General features: G+C 39.1%; 1 protein-coding gene and 1 long non-coding RNA gene across 2 annotated transcripts in view; one reads left to right on the top strand and one right to left on the bottom strand.

Moving 5' to 3' along the window:
• Positions 1-3315, top strand: part of LOC308635493 (integrin beta-3-like) — a gene marked incomplete at its 5' end in the record, with an annotated part of 36974 nt that extends 33659 nt beyond the window's left edge. Inside the window, 2 exons of the mRNA XM_081269921.1 lie at positions 1178-1344; positions 3191-3315. Of these exons, the coding sequence (XP_081126047.1) occupies positions 1178-1344; positions 3191-3256 (233 nt within the window). The remainder of the gene's footprint in view (positions 1-1177; positions 1345-3190) is intronic.
• The window catches only part of LOC308636207, a 770476-nt gene that overhangs the window by 495043 nt on the left and 258626 nt on the right, over positions 1-16807 (bottom strand). The gene's annotated exons all lie outside the window — the stretch shown is intronic.

The raw sequence follows: 16807 nt of genomic DNA, 5'->3' as shown, positions 1-16807 counted from the left end.
CACTAATGTCTACCGGGGCTCAGTTAGCAAATAAATAAAAACACTGGGTATAAGAAGAACACTGGTAATAATGGCCCCTACTATTTATTGTGAGCCAGGCATTGCTTTCAGTTCTTTAAATATATTTCATTTAATTATTACTCTTTGCAATTTTTAAAATTGAGTTTGAAGGGTTGGGGTGTAGTTCATTGGTAGAGCACTTGCCTGTCCTGTGCAAGGCTCTGGGTTCAGTCCCTAGTACCCCACCCACCCACCCCTAAAAGGGAATGTGAATACTTTCTCCATTTTAAAGACAAAGAAAATAGAAAACAGACATCCAGAAAAATTAGTTACTGAATGTCACATCGTACAGTGTGTTAAGCCAGGATTTAAATCCAGAGTGCACAGTGGTACAGACACAAGGACAAGTCACACTTTGCCTCTGTTTAGGGAAGAAATGGGAGAGTGGTGAGGACTCTCACAAATAGAAAACACTGTGTCCCAGGTAAAAGGAGCAACTGCTCTCAGCTGTAGTTGGTGGCCACTTCATAGGGATATTGTTCTAGAGTTTCCAAATCTTTTGATTCTTTTTTTTCTCTTTTTGTTGTGTGTGGGCCTGGGGATAGAATCCAGGGCCTTGTGGAGTACTCTACCACTGGGCTACACCCACAGTGGCCAAATGGATTTTTTTTTTTTTTTTTTTTTTTTGTACTAGGGATTGAACTCAGGGGCACTTAACTACTGAGCCACATCCCCAGCCCTTTTTGTATTTTACTTAAAGACAGGATCTTGCTGAGTTGCTTAGGGCCTCACTAAGTTGCTGAGGCTGGCTTTGAACTCACAGTCTCCTGCCTCAGCCTCCTGATTCTGCTGGGAATATAGGCATGTGCCACCAAACCCAGCAGAATCAATTAAAAAAAAACACAAAAAACAGTTGGTTAACCCATATCAGGTGGTCTAGATTTTGTGCAGGAGTGACCAGCTTGAGAGCTCAGATTTAAACCACTCAGGACAGCTTATTACCCCCCTAAAGATTGCTCCCTTAAAAACAAACAAACAAACAAACAATGAATTTGTTTTAAAACTGTCCTGTTTCCTTCAGAGGCGTTTCCAGTGCATTGTTCCTCTGAAATAACACTCAAGGTCTTACATTCATGGCCAGTTCAAGTGATTCCTGCTCTCTGCTTCTTCCTTGCAGAGTGTCCCAAGGGTCCGGACATCCTTGTGGTCCTGCTGTCAGTGATGGGGGCTATTCTGCTCATCGGCCTTGCTACTCTGCTCATCTGGAAGCTTCTCATCACCATCCATGACCGGAAAGAGTTTGCTAAATTTGAGGAAGAACGAGCCAGAGCAAAATGGGACACAGTAAGAGGCTGGGTTGGGCTGGGCATTTTCTTGAGTCTTTGGTTCGAGAACCTGAAGTGGGAACAGCAGCTGTTCAGAGTGGCCAGGGTCATCCAGTACTGCAGTTTTCGGATTATCCTCTGTTCTGGAAACTGGGAGATGGTCTCACGGTTTTCTTTAAGCTTCCTGAAAACTACCGGATCCTCTACCACACGGTGACCATGGGCCATGTCTTGAGTACTGATAGAACAAATAGGACCCAGCTCTGCTCCAACAGTGTAAAGAAATGGAAAAGAAACTTACTCTTCAATTGAGGGAGACAAGACAAACCTATATTGAGAACAATAATACATTATATAGTATTGAAGTCCAAAGCATTAAAAACAAATAGAAAAAAATAGAATAGCTAACATTGACTGAGGGTTTGCCATGTGCCAGGAACTGTTCTAAATGCTTTTTTATATATTAGCTTATTTCATCCCTGAAACAACCTTTGTGGTGGGGAGTGTTAGTGTTCCCATTTTATAAGTAAGAGAACTGAGTGCAAGGGAGTTCAGTGCTTGTCTGATTGTGGGAGGGAATTAGGTAACTATAGGACTTCCTTTTGGGGTCAGCCACTTAAGAATAGTGGCAGGACATCAATCTACCTCATTCTCTTCTTTGCCCCCAAATGATGAAATGGTAGTTTCCAAATCAGACTCTTTATGGTCCCTGTTGTTTATCTTGATTTAAGCCAATCAAACAAGCATTTATTGAGAACTTTTTATATACTAATTTTACTGTATTCTCCTTTGGTTCATCTTCCATATCTTAACTATTTTCTGGACCTTTTACATGACATTTGATTCCTTAAATGTCCAGGGTTAGGCCAAAAGTTTGATCCCATTTGGTGGTGATCCCAGGACTTTGTACCCAATAGTTCCAAGAACCTTGGATGTTTCTGTTAAGAGCATACAGAGCATGCTGAGTCTCCAAAGGACAGAAGAATGTGCTGGGCTTCTTGCAGTTACCATTAAGAACTACTTAGCCAGGTGCAGTGGTGTGCACTTATAATCCTAGCAATCGGGAGGCTGAAGCAGGAGGATCACAAGTTTAAGGCCAGCCTTAATAAGTTAGTGAGAGACCCTCAACAATTTAGTGACTCCCTGTTTCAAAATAAGAAATAAAAAGGGCTGGGATGTAGCTCAGTTGTAAGGTGTCTCTGGGTTCACTTTCTAATGCCAAAGGGGGGAAAAAAAGAAAAAAAAAAGAGAAAGAACTGCCTAACTTCATGGGTTTTGTCATTTTTTTGTTGGAAAATAATTTGAGAAACCCAGTGAGGGGCTTATTTTTCCCTGATAATATGACAGTTTTGTAGGTAATCATTGAAGAGATGAAAACAAATTAAGAATTATTTCAGCCAAAGCAGTCCTCTGTGTTCTGACCTTCACCCATCAACTACTACATTTCTCTCTCTGCCTCACATTGGCTGGCCCTGTCACAGCGAAAGAAAAAGGGGAGAAAAATAAAAGAAAGAGAAGGGCGAGAGGAGAAAACAGGACAGATTTGGGTGAAAGCTATTCTAGAAGGTTTTGGGATTGTCAAAGAATGATGGGCCTCCAAAAAAAAAAAAAAAAAAGGTGCTGGACTGATTTTAACCCTTTAAAAACAGCCACAAGGTGGCCACATCATTTTTCCTCCTCTCATTTCCTGCCCATTCCCATTCTAAAAGTGAAAGTGTGAGTAAAATGAGCACTAGCCGGTTTCATCCAGTCTAGGCCAGAGAAGGGTGTCTTGGGCAAACCTCTCAGGTGAAATTGAAGCCTTTGGGACATGAGAGGACCCCGGAACTGACTGTGTGACACTCACTCTCTTCTTCTCTCCACAGGCCAACAACCCACTGTATAAAGAGGCCACGTCCACCTTCACCAATATCACCTATCGGGGCACTTAATGACAAGACGTCATCATCAGATCATTATCAGACTATGCCAGGATTGTGGGCGTCTCTGCCACCATGTTTACAGAGGACAGTATTTGTGGGGTGGGATTTGGGGCTTGGAGTGGGGTGGGCTGGGAGAATGTCAGTATTTGTGCGTGTGTGTGTGTGTGTGTGTGTGTGTGTGTGTTACACGTGGGGAAATGTTTAATTTAAAACGTGTGATGTGTCCCCAGAGCACAGCTCCTCGGCCTTTGTTCTCCAATGCCTCCTGCAGGGATGTGTCCTGCTTAGCTTGAGGGTGACATGGAGCTGAGCAGCTGTTCTTCATTACCTCAGTGAGAAGCCAGCTCTCCTTAGTAGGCCATTCTCCCTCAAGAAAAGGGCAGGGCTGAGGCTTCTCATTTTAGAGAAAGGGATGCTAAGCCCCGGCTCTGTCCTGAGTTTGTAATTTTATGGCATCGGGTCTGACTCTCAGGAACTGCTGGCCCGTGCAGCCCGGTTTTTGTCACCTGTGTCTCTGTGTCCTTACATTTCCCTCAGGCTGAAGGGAGAGTCAGGGGAGAGCTTCCTGTGCCTTCTGCCACCACCTGGATCAGCTGTGGTTCTCTTGAAAGGGAAGTCCTTGCCACCTAATATACGTTGACCTGATGAGAGTGAGGAAGGCAGGGCCACTCAGGGTCCTGCATGGCCTGGGGGATGTGCCAGCTTTCCCCAGTTCATAATCACGACCCTTTAGATTTGACTCCCTGGCAACTCTACGCTGGAGGTTTGTTCAGAAATGTCATCCTTAGACCAGCCCCTTCTCTTTTCCTCCCATTTCCACACCCTTGCTGTTGCAGATATTTGCTGCATACTGGAGACTTCTCTCATGAGGTCCTCCCCTTCAGACCTCTGCTCCACGTCCGAGGCACCTCCACAACCTAAGCCCGGGCCTCTGTGTGCTACATCCACCCACAGGGGTGGCTGCATTTACCTACCTCATGGGTGTCTTGTGAAGAAGTCATTCCCATGAGTCTATTGAACCTAAGTGCCAGGATGGCACAATGGGCCAGTTGTATCAGCTTGTGTGGCCTCTATTCCTACAGGAAGGACAGCCTCATTTTAACTCAGTCTTTAATCTGAGAGGTCACAAGTGCAATTTTATTTTATTTTGTTCGTGGGAGCACCTGAAATCATGATGAGGTTTGCTTACTCTAAAGGGACATGTATATAAACATACTTACTTTATATTTGTAATTTTATTTGATGACAAAGAAGGAAAGTATAAAAAGCCATGCAGACATGAGTGGGAAGCAGACACACCCATTTGGCATCATTCATAGGAATTTGCTGCCCAGTTGCTGGGTCTATAAGGACCCTCAATTCTTGGGAGCCTGTGGGAATAGATGTATGGACATGCTGGACCTTTCCTGAGGGAGAAGGACTGTTCTTTTGTCCCAGCAAAAGCAGTTGCTTCCTTGGTGTTGACTTTTACCCCACATGAAGACTGGTCTTAGCACCCTAGAAACGGTAAAGATTTATAAGCAGAAAATTTGAGTCCTGTATTCGGTGTCACAGATAAGGAACCTTTAATGCTAATTAGGGCAAGCCACTTTCTTCTCCCCAGGGCTCAGTTCTCTAGTAGTGAAAAGTATGGATTTGGACAAGCCAACCATGAAGGCCCAATGTAACATTCTGAGATGCCAGAATCTTAATGGTATTAAACATGAAGTCAAAATTCTGTGGGTGTGGGATGGGACTGGGGTGCAGTTCAGTGGTAGAGCCCTTGTCTAGCATGTGTGAGACCCTAGGTTTGATGCCAAGCACAGCAAAACAAACAAACAAACAAACAAAAACAACAACAAAACTGAGGGATGTTGCTAGAGTTTGCTTTTTAGTTGGAAGATCTGAGAGCCCTGGCTTTGGGAAGGATAGATGTTAATCCCTATCATTCTTCTCAATGAGAATCTCATCCTCATCCTATCTTATCTCAGAACCCTTTCTCCAACTTTTGTTAGCAGGTATGTCTCCTGATGTAGCACTTAAGTTTCACTTAGTTATTATTTCTTAGTTATTTTGCATATCAATAAGAAGTAGCTGATCCAGATGTTAACACTGAGAATAAGCCTTGAAATTACTAATGAGGCTGATGACTGAGCCCTTTCTCACTGGTAAATTACCCTCACAGTAAGAGATGGGAATATGTAGAGGGACAAATAAGGGAAGAGAAGGATGATCACAAATCCAAGAAGTTCTGAAGTTAATTGTGATAACCTTTGGCTATCAAGACAGATTTTATGAGAGTAATAGTGGGACATTTTCTTTAGATAGGATGGTTTACATGAAGAAACCCTATGGAAGGAGGAAGGCAGTGTATCCCAAGGATGAAAAATATTGTGAACTCTTGTGTGAGCTTCTGGGACAAGGCTTGTAGGCCTTGAAGACCCGTGTTGCTTCTTTGCCAGATGGAGACTAGGGGTTAGTTTTGGCATCGGGTGAACATCTAAATAGTATTTTGGCATCAGACAATATAGTGCAAAGGGGTTGTACCCAGCTCTTTTGGGGGTAATTTTATGTCCGGTCTCAGGGTCTGTGGACAAGAGTTGGAAAACTGAACATTCCTGACAAGTTGCTGTATCAGGAGTCAGTTCTTTACCTCTCAGTCCTTCCTAGACTGTCCAGACACTTCTGTTTGTTAAGTTTCCTGAAATTACTTAAATGCCTTCCTGACTTCCTCACCACCTCCTCTGAGTTGTGCAACAGTGAATTAAATGTGTTTTCCAAAAAGAACTGGCCTAAGGCTGTCCAGTGCTTCCTGTGTTGTTATTTCTGTTTCCTCTGGTTAAAAAAGAATAAGTGTCATTGCCTCACAAATGATTATTTTAGAGTAAGCATGCTTCCAAGTGTAACAGAATGACGAGTACTATGTAAACTGAAGTTTCCGTCAGGACCCAGGGCCTTGCTTTTCTTTTTAAAGAGAGAGAGAGAGAGAGAGAGAGAGAGAGAGAGAGAGAGAGAGAAAGAGAGAGAAAGTTTTAATATTTATTTTCTAGTTTTTGGCGGACACAACATCTTTGTATGTGGTGCTGAGGATCGAATCCAGGCCGCACGCATGCCAGGCGAGCGCGCTACCGCTTAAGCCACATCCCCAGCCCCCAGAGCTTTTCTTTAGACAATAATATTTTCAAAATGAATAGGCTATTACTAAGAGTTTGTTCTAACAGTTTCGAGTACTTTTTTAAAAATTGACATTATTTAGGAAGTTGTGCAACAACCTCAACCTCAACAACCTCAACAGAACAGACTGTCATGCTTCCTTTGTGGGAAACATGAACAATAAAGGCTTGATGGCAAATTATTTATAGGGCCATTTACATGTCCAAATTTTACTTCAAGTATTGGGTGTCAAAGTGTGGTCCCAGGACCAGCCACATCAGTATCACCTGGAAACTTGTGAGACATGAATATTGAGCCAGGTGTGGTGGTGCACTCCTGTAATCCCAGCAGCTCAGGGGGCTGAGGTAGGAGGATCGCAGGTTCAAAGCCAACCTCAGCAATTTAGTGAGGCTTTAAGCAATTCAATAAGACCTGGTCTCAAAAAGGGCTGGGGATGTGGCTCAGTGGTTAAGTGTCCCTGGGTTCAATCATCCCTGGTACCAAAAAAAAGGACACATAGTAAACACAAGATATATGAGGCTACTACCAATGTAACATGGCACGGTATTTTACAGTCAATGTAGGAGTATACTCTAAAATAATGATAAAATACATAGTAGAGTTGATACATTAACTAATAACAGTACTTTATCATCATTAAGTGTTTTGTACCTAATACAGAATATGTACTTAATAATCTACGTGCTACTTTGGCAGTATATTAGATTTGTTTACATATAACTAATGTGTTATTCTACAACATTATTATGGTTATGATGTCACTAGGTGGCAGGAATTTTTTAGCTCTATTATAATCTTATGGAACCACTGTCATATATACTGTTGGTCATTGACCAAGATGTGGTATGCAGCTCATGGCTGTACTAAATCAAAAAATCTGAATGTGGGACTCGGCAATCTGTGTTTTAATGATTCGGCTACATGCTTATGTTTGAGAACAGATCTAGAAAGAAGGTTATAGAAAGCTCAGTCACTATACTGTTAAGAAAATACCTTGGCTGGTTGATTCAGAAAACCAAATATTCACCCACACAAAATGAAATTCTACTTTTGATCCATTTTTCAAGTTAAGTGATTTTGGCTTCTTGAGTTCATTCAAAGCCACATATTTCCATGAAAAAACTAAAAGCGGTAATAGATTGGAATCTTGTAACAACAAAAACTAACAGCATACTTGGAAGGCACCTAAGAAAACTTCTTTTGTGTATCAAACTGCAGGCTATCACAGAATTTATTCACAAGAGTTGGGATTAAAATCTAATTATTAATATTATCATCCTATAGGATGCCAAAATAAGATGGTAGAATTTATAACTTCATTTCTGCTATTTACAATTTATTGATCACTGACAGTGTGGGATTGAACAACTTTACAAAACACTCCCATCACTTTTGCCTTTGAGTCTTAAATTTCTTACATAATATACATTTTGAAAGTAACACAATGAACAACATTATAAAAAGATTATATGAATATAGACCTAATCCTTTTATGTTGAAATCTTGTGAGATTTTTAAATTTATATCTTAGTCACAGGCAACTAAATGGATAGAAGTGGAGACCTTGTGAGAAAAAAGAAAGATGTGCAAGGATGTTAGCTGGACTCTGCTTTTCCTGACTCTTGCATGTCAAACACATTTGTAATACTTTAGCTCTGGGCCTCTGTTATCTGAACTCTACAGTAATAGAGCCATCTAATGACCATTGGGGCCAATTACAAGCAGATTGGTAATTACAGAGCACTCAGTTTTCACACTGATATAACAGAATGATAATATATGCTTTGCAAGTTAAGCCATTTAAAAATAATTTCTATTTGATTTTTAATACAGTATATTTCTGAAAATATATATTCCCAATTTTTTTAATTTGGCTAATATATGCAAAGAAGACAATCTTAGATATTTGTGATTAGGGTTAAGTATATTAGTAAATAAAAATTCAAAACTACTCAATGGGGCTTCCTAAGAACAGTTTGTAGACAAAGGGAGATTGAGAGGTCAGGATTGTGTTTGCCGTCCTTGAAGCTGTTAATGTCATTGTGAAGCTCCTCCAACCTCTTGCATAGAGGAAGCACTTGTCGTCAGTTCTGTATTTTCTGACAATGCATACAGAAAGCAGCACTTAGAAAATTTAAGAGCCTTTACATAATACGTCCATTGTAAATTATTCTTTAGTATTGTCCCTGAAAAAAACTCTGTAAGGAAAAAGTTTCACAATTAATTGTGTTTTACCTAATGTGTTAGCTGGGTTTTCCAGTGACTCATGCATAATTGGCATGATTCTTTGGAGAGGTCATAGTAATGGGTGGGTAACTATCGCTTTGAAGGCCAATGGAAATATCTAGTTAAGGAAAAAAAAAAAAGAAAAATGTTGATGGGTGTAGGCTGGACTTTGCTTTTCCTGATTCTTTTTTTTTTTTTTTTTTTGCTTTTCCTGATTCTTACAATCACCATTGTGACAAGGATTGATAAGTAGCCCAGTATATGTTTTCTCCTTCTAGGTCTCTCTTGCAGCTCGATGTGCCATGTCCAGCTCATAGACAATGAGATTTAAGTGGAAGAGGTGCATGAAACTTCCAATAATGCCATTTAAGGGCAGAAACATGGCTTTCTTCTCCCTTTCCTTCTTCCTGAAGGTGGAGTTTACAGCTAATAGCTAGAACTTAAGCAATCATGATGGAGCAAGATGTGACCTAGGGAATTATATCAGTTATCTATCTATTGCTGTATTGCAAACAGCATTACCTCACAATTTAACAAACATTGTTATATAGCTTCTGCAGTTAGGAACTCAGTGATGGCTTAGTTGGGTAGTTCTGACTCAGAAGCTCTCATGAGGCTGAGATCAAACTGTTGACTAGGACTGCAAGTCAACTGAAGTCTCAAAAGGGCTGGAGAATATTTTTCTAAGATGGTTTACTCTGATGGCTGTTGGCAGGAGGCATCATTTCCATGCTGGCTATTGGCAATAGGCCAATATCCAAATGGTGGTTGGATATCTTCATAGGAACACTTGGGTGTTTGCATGACATGTTCACTCTGTTTTCTCTGAGAGTGAGTATCCAAAGGAGAGCAAGGAGGAAGCCACACTTTTTTTATGACTTAGTTTTTAAGTCATAACTTACTTTTTATAAGTGTCACCCCATCACTTTTGATGTACTTCATTATAAGTAACTTGCTACCAGCCAATCTTTAAGGGGATGCTACCTTTAGAAGGAGGAACACTGTGGACAGAATCATTGTATACACTTCCTAACCCCCAGAATCCATGCATGGAATAAAGAACTTTATTGATATAATTAATGATCTTGAGATAAGGAGATTATCTTGGATTGTCTAAGTAGGTTCAAAGTAATCACAAAGGTCCTTATGGGTCAGAGTAAAAGAATCAGCATAGGAGATAGATGATAAAAGCAGGTCAGAGTGATATGGCCAGAAGTCAAGGCATGCAGATAGCCTGTAGAAGTTGGAAAAGATAAGGAATACTCCTCTACAGACTCCAGAAGGATTTCAGTTTTTGACTTTAGCCCTGTAGGACCAGTTTTGAACTTCTGACCTCCACAAATGCTAAGATAACAAATTTGCATTGTTTAAGCCACTAAGTTTGTGTTTTTTTTAACAGCAGCAAGTATTTTTGGATATATTTAAAACCATCACTGTCCACAAATTATTTATAGTTCTCCCACATACAAAATAAACTCACCAGTCTTATGGCCTCAAGATGTTACTCCATTATAGTATTAACTCAAAAAAGTTTAGACTCTTACTGGGTACAGTGGTGCATGCCTGTAATCTCAGCAATTCAGAAGGCTGAGACAGGAGAATTGTGAGTTCAAAGCCAGGCTCAGCAATGGCGAGGTGCTTAGCAACTCAGTGAGGCCCTGTCTCTAAATAAAATTCAAAATAGGGCTGGGGATGTGGCTCAGTGGTCGAATGCCCGAGTTCAATCCTCAGTACCAAAAAAAAAAAAAAAAAAGTTTAGACTCTTTTCCTCTAAATAGGGCAGGGGCAGATGAAGTTTCTTGGGTATAATTACTTATGTACAGCTACTTAAGTACATACTCATCAATCTGAAGTGGACTAAAGAAAAAATTGTATGTTCCTCTCCTACAATAACCAATATAAAGTGATAGGGCATATGGGACAATTGCTAGAAGCTCCTGTTCCAACAGGTAGAAAAAGAAAAGATGGTGTACAGAAGTTACTGGTCGGTAGCAAATTCTGATATCCACTTGGTTACAGGCTTGCAGTCCTCGTTCAAAATCTGGGAGTAATTCTTTATGGTGGTTTCACCCTTGACTCTTGGTTTTACCCTCTAAGTCATCTTTCTTTCATGAAAGGTAGTATATATTTGCACCTGAATAGTTTTCTCAGCCTGCTTCATGCATGTAGAAATGTGACTCACAAATCATTTTGAGATACATGACTCTCTTTACCTTGGACTTCTGCTAAAGGGCAAAGACCATAAACTTCTTAGAAACCCTATTATGTGAATAAGAGGACCTGTGGGGCACACTTTGAAAAATTTTGGAGGGATTTTTGTCTGAAGACGACTCTGATATACCATCCTTAAACACCACTGTGATGAAAGCCAGTGGACCAATAAAACAAGAACACTGTCTCCTGCTCCTTGGCACATAGTTCAGCTCTGGAGTGACTGTCTCTCAAGCTTTGAATGTGAGAGAAGTCTTAGGTCACGATTTTGTAGAAATTTTCTGCTATTGATAAAATAACTGAATCTTAACTTATCCTAACTAAGAACATCTTTGGTGGTTTCAGGGGGTGTGGAATGAATACATAACAAAGTAACTCATGAATAACTTTAGAACCCCAAACTACAGTTATTCAGGATTTGGTAAGCCTCCACATTCTGTTGATCAGCACACACTCTGAACCCATCATTATTCTCACACATTAGTAGTTTGATACTTGCTTTCTGTGGTGGCTCATGCCTATAATCTCAGCTACTTAGGGGGCTGAGGCAGGTAGACTACAGTAGAGATCAGTATGAGCAATTTAGTGAGACCTAGTCTCAAAAAGTAAAAAGTGCTGGGGGTGTAGCCCCTAGGTTCAATTCCTAGTACTACCAAATTAAAAAAAAAAATTCTTAATGAACTGGTAAAAAATTACTTTATTCCACTAATATATATATATATATATTATAAATAGGGGTGGGAAGTGGAAGTTGGGGATGGAAGGTAAGTAGATTGGGGATGTTTACAAAAATGAAAGACCTGGTCTCAGCACTTAGGTTATTTATAGACTCTTTTTTAAATGGGAGAATAATTACAATTTTATTAGGACTATTTGGGCTTATGTTTTGAAGCCACATCACATTTTGAGGTCAAAAGGCAATTTTAAGCAAATGGACTTTTAAAAAATTATTTGTTCTAATTAGTTATACATGACAGTAGAATGCATTTTGACACATCATACATAAACGAAGTATAAGTTCTCATTCTTCAGGCTGTACATGTTGTAGAATCACATCAGTCATATAATCATATATGTACATAGGGTAATAATGTCAGATTAATTCTACTATCCTTTATTTATAGACTCTTTAGAGAGGATAAGCAATATGCATTTTAAAAGTACTAAAGAATTATAGCCCAACATGTCATGAACACAGATGCAAAAATCCTCAACAAAATACCAGCTAACCAGCTGGGTACAGTAGCACATGCCTGTAATCCCAGTGGCTCTGGAGGCTGAGACAGGAGGATCAAGAGTTCAAAACCAGCCTCAGCAATTTAGTGAGGCCCTCAGCACCTCAGAGAGACCCTGCCTCTAAAAAAATACAAAAAGGGCTGGGGATTTGGTTCAATGAACCCAGCGCCCCTGGGTTCAATCCCTGGTACCAAAAAACAAAAACAAAAACAAAAACAAAAAACCAGCTAACCATATTCAACAGTACATGAAAAAGATCATTTACCAGGACCATGTAGGATTTATCCTTAGGATGCAAGCTTGGTAAACATGCAAACCTTTAAATGTGAGACATTATAATAACAGAATGAAGGAAAAAACCATATTCATCTCAATTGATGCAGAAAAAGTGTTTGACAAAATTCAACATCCTTTCATGATAAAAACTGAAGAAACTGTATATAGAAGGAACAATTCCAACACAAAAAAAGGCCATATATGACACACCCATAGTTGACATATTATGAAAACTTTTCTTTCTTTTGGTACCAGGGATTAAACTCAGGGGCACTCAACCACTGAGCCACATTCCCAGCCCTGTTTTGTATTTTATTTAGAGACAGGGTCTCACTGAGTTACTTAGCACCTAGCCATTGCTGAGGCTGGCTTTGAACTTGTAATCCTCTAGAGCTGCTGGGATTACAGGCATGCACCACTGCACACCATGGCCTATGAAAGTTTTTCTTAAAATTAGAGAAAGACAAATTTGCCTCCTCTCACCATTTCTTTTCAACATGGTACTAGAAGTCCCTTGCCAGAGCAATTAAGCCAGAGAAATAAATAAAAGATATCTTAATAGGAAAGGAGGAAGGGAAATTGTCTCCATTGATGATAAGATCTCATATAAAGAAAACTCTAAAGATTCAACTAGAACCAATAATAAAATGCAGTAAAATTGCTGGATACAAAGTTAGCAAAAATCACTAGCAGTTTTATATACTAACAATAAACTATTCTCGTGCTGGCATGAGCCTGTAATCCCAGTGATTGGGAGGGTCACTAAGATGCCAATCTGGGTAATTAGTGAGACCCTGTCTCACTAAGTTTACTTTTACAAAAAAGTAAAAAGGACTGGATATGTAGCTCAGTGTTAAAGCGCCCCTGAGTTCAATCCCCAGTACAAAAACAAACAAAAAATGGCAACAAAAAAACCCCAAACAAAAACAACACCCCCCCAAAACAAAACTAAACCAAAACAAGAAAGCAAAAAGAAATTTAAAAAAACAATACCATTTATAATAGCAAAAACCAAGAACAAGCACAAAAATCTTAGGTATAAATTTAACCAAGGAAGTAAAAGATCTGCATACTGAAAACTAATGATGAAATAAATGGAAGAGCACCCAAATAGATGGAAAGATATCCTGTATTCATGAATTGGGATAATTAATATTGTCAAAACGTCCACACTATCTAAAACAATATACAGATTCAATGCAATCCCTAACAAAACTACAATGACATTTTTCACAGAAATAGCAAAAATAATCCTAAAAGACCTCCAAAAGGCAAAGCAATCTTTTTTTTAATGTTTTTTTTAGTTGTTGATGGACCTTTATTTTATTTATTTGTATGTGGTGCTGAGAATTGAACCCAGTGCCTCATGCATGCTTGGCAAGCTCGCTACCACTGAGCCACAACCCCAGCCCAAGGCAAAGCAATCTTGAGCAAAAAGAACAAAGTTGGAGGCACCATGCTGACTTCAAAATATACTACACCAAGTCAAAATAATGAAAACAGCGGAGTATTGGTATAAAAACAGACAACACAGATCAACAAAGCAGGATAGAGTCCAGAAATAAACCCTCACATTTATAGACAACTTATTTTTGATAAAGGAGCCAAGAACACATAATGCGGAAATAACAATCTTTTTAATAAATAGTATTGGTAAAATTGGATATCAACATGCGGATGAATGAAATTGTACCTGTATCTCATATCATATATAAAAGTAAACAATAATGAATAAAAGACTTGCATGTAAAATATGAAACTATGAAACTACTAGAAGAGAACAGGAGAAAAGTCGCATGATATTGACCTGGGCAATTATTATTATTTTTGGACATGATTCTAAAAGTACAGGCAACAAAAGCCAAAATAGATAAGTAGGACGGCATCAAACTAAAAGTTTTTTTTTTCTTTTCTTAGTATTGGGGATTGAACCCAGGAGTGCTTAACCACTGAGACACATCCCAAGACATTTTTATTTTTTATTTAGAGACAGGGTCTTGCTGAGTTGCTTAGGACCTTGCTAAATTGAAGAGGCTGGCTTTGAACTTGCAATCCTCCTGCCTCAGCCCCCTGAGTTGTTGGGATTATAGTGTGCATCACCATGCCTGGCCAAACTAAAAGGTTTCTGCACAGCAAAGGAAATAATTAACAGAGTGAAGAGACAATCCACAAAGTAGGAGAAAATATTTGCAAACCATACATCTGATAATCATATCCAAAATATGTAAGGAACCCAAACAACCCAATGCAAGAAAAGAAATAACTCGATTAAAAAATGGGCAAAGAATCTGAAATAGACATTTCCCAAAAGAAGACATACAAATGGCCCACTGGTATATGAAAAATGCTTACTATCACTACTCATCAGGGAAATGCAAATTAAAGCTACAATGAGATATATCACTTCATATTGGTTAGAATTGCCGTAAGAAAAAAAGAATAAGTGTTGGTGAGGGTGTGGATAAAAGGGAACCTTTGCACACTGTTGGTGGGAATGTAAGTTAAAGCTGCCATTTTGGAAACAGGAAAAAACTAGAAATGGAATTACCATAATCCAGCAACCACATTTCTGGGCATATACCCAAAGGAATTGAAATTAGTCTATCAAAGAGTCACCTGCACACCCATGCTTGGTGATGCACTATTCACAATGGTCAAGATATGGAATCAATCCAAGTGTCCATCAATGACTGAATGGATAAAGAAAACGTGGTATATTTACAAAATTGAATATTTAGTCTTAAAAGATGAAATCTTGCAGTGTGTGACAACATGGAAGAACCTGATGGACATTATGCTAAGTGAAATATGCAAGGCACAGGAAGTTGAAACTCAGAAATAGAGAGTAGACTCAGGTGTGGTGAAGGACGCCTATAATCCGAGCTATTCGGGAGGCTGAGGCAGAGGATATCAAGTTGGAGGCCAGCCTCACCAACTTAGGGAGACTCTGTTTCAAATAAAAAGTGAAAAAAGGACTGGGAGTTGGGGATGTAGCTCAGTGGTGTAAAGGGCCTCTGTGTTTACTCCCTCCCCAGTACTTCAAGGAAAAAAGAAAAAGAAATAATAGAATGTTGGTTGTCAGAGGCTGGGAGGAACTGAAGATTGGGAGATGCTGTTCAAAGGGTACACTGTTTCAGATAGATTTTTTTTTTTTTTTTGCACCAGGGATTGAACTCAAGGGACTCGATCACTAAACCACATCCCCAGCCCTATTTTGTATTTTATTTAGAGACAGGTCTCACTGAGTTGCTTAGCACCACACTTTTGCCAAGGCTGTCTTTGAACTCTGGATTCTGCCGTTTCAGCCTCCTAAACCTCTGGAATTATAGGCCTGCGCCACCACACCCCACAGGAGGATTAAATTTTAAAATATATTGTAAAGCATACAATAATGTACTATATTAAGAGCTGCTGAAAAATTTCAAATCTCATTCTAAAAAGATAAGTGAGGTGATTGAGGCTATAAACTTGATTTAATCATTCCATATAAGGTACATATATTAAAACATCACATTATACCCTCACATATATAAACAATAATGACTCGTTAATTTAAAAATGAAATAAAAGTTCTAAATGCTTACAAAGCAGGGTTTTAAGATACAAATGAGCAGGTAATATCACTGAAGGAATTAAATATTGCAACATTTATCAAGTGCTACATATACATTTTAAAATTCCTAAAACCCTTGAAGAACAGAAAACAGACTCAGGGAGTACAAGTAATTTGCTAAATCGTGTGCAGTAAAGACAGAATGTAAATTGTATCCATCCATCTAAAGCCTGTGCTGTTCAATTCAATGTAAATAACAGAGAATCCAGTTTAGATAAATGCATGTAAACATACTGACTGATATGTTTATAAAGGACAGATATTTATAAAAGATAGATGAACTTTTTGAAAGAAAAATCTTTACAAAATGTTCTTTACAGAGCATTTACAAATTTAATATGGCCCTAGAAAATGATTAATTTCACTGAACTGGATTTTTTTTTTTTTTTTTTTTGCAACAAGGGATTGAACTAGGGGGAGCGGGTGTAACCACTGAGACACATCCAGCCCTTTTCATATTTTATTTTGATACAGGTTCTTGCTAAATTGCTGAGGCTGCTTTTGAACTTGTGATCCTCCTATCTCAGCCTTTCAAGTTGTTGGGATTACAGATGTGCACCACCGCCTCTGGCTGAACTGGATTTATACAAGGTTTTAGGGATATAATATTTGAAGAAAGCAGTATTTTTTCTTTTGCCACCATCATTTCAGGGAAGTACAAAAAGTTGATTTAATAAATAAATCCAAACTATCTCTTACAAAAGAAAGAGTACCCCAAAAGGTAGCCTGGGATTCATTTCAGGTAAATATTGGTAAGAAGGGCCCTAAAACTGCTGCTTTAAGTCTCTTACTACTTATTTTTCGGTACTGGGGATTGAACCCAGAGGCGCTCTACCACTGAGCTG

Source organism: Spermophilus citellus (assembly GCF_964194105.1).
Source record: "Spermophilus citellus genome assembly, chromosome: 17".
In the NCBI taxonomy this organism is placed as follows: Eukaryota; Metazoa; Chordata; class Mammalia; order Rodentia; family Sciuridae; genus Spermophilus; species Spermophilus citellus.
The sequence above is the reverse complement of the archived record's forward strand: the minus strand, read 5'-3'. Positions and strand labels throughout refer to the sequence as shown.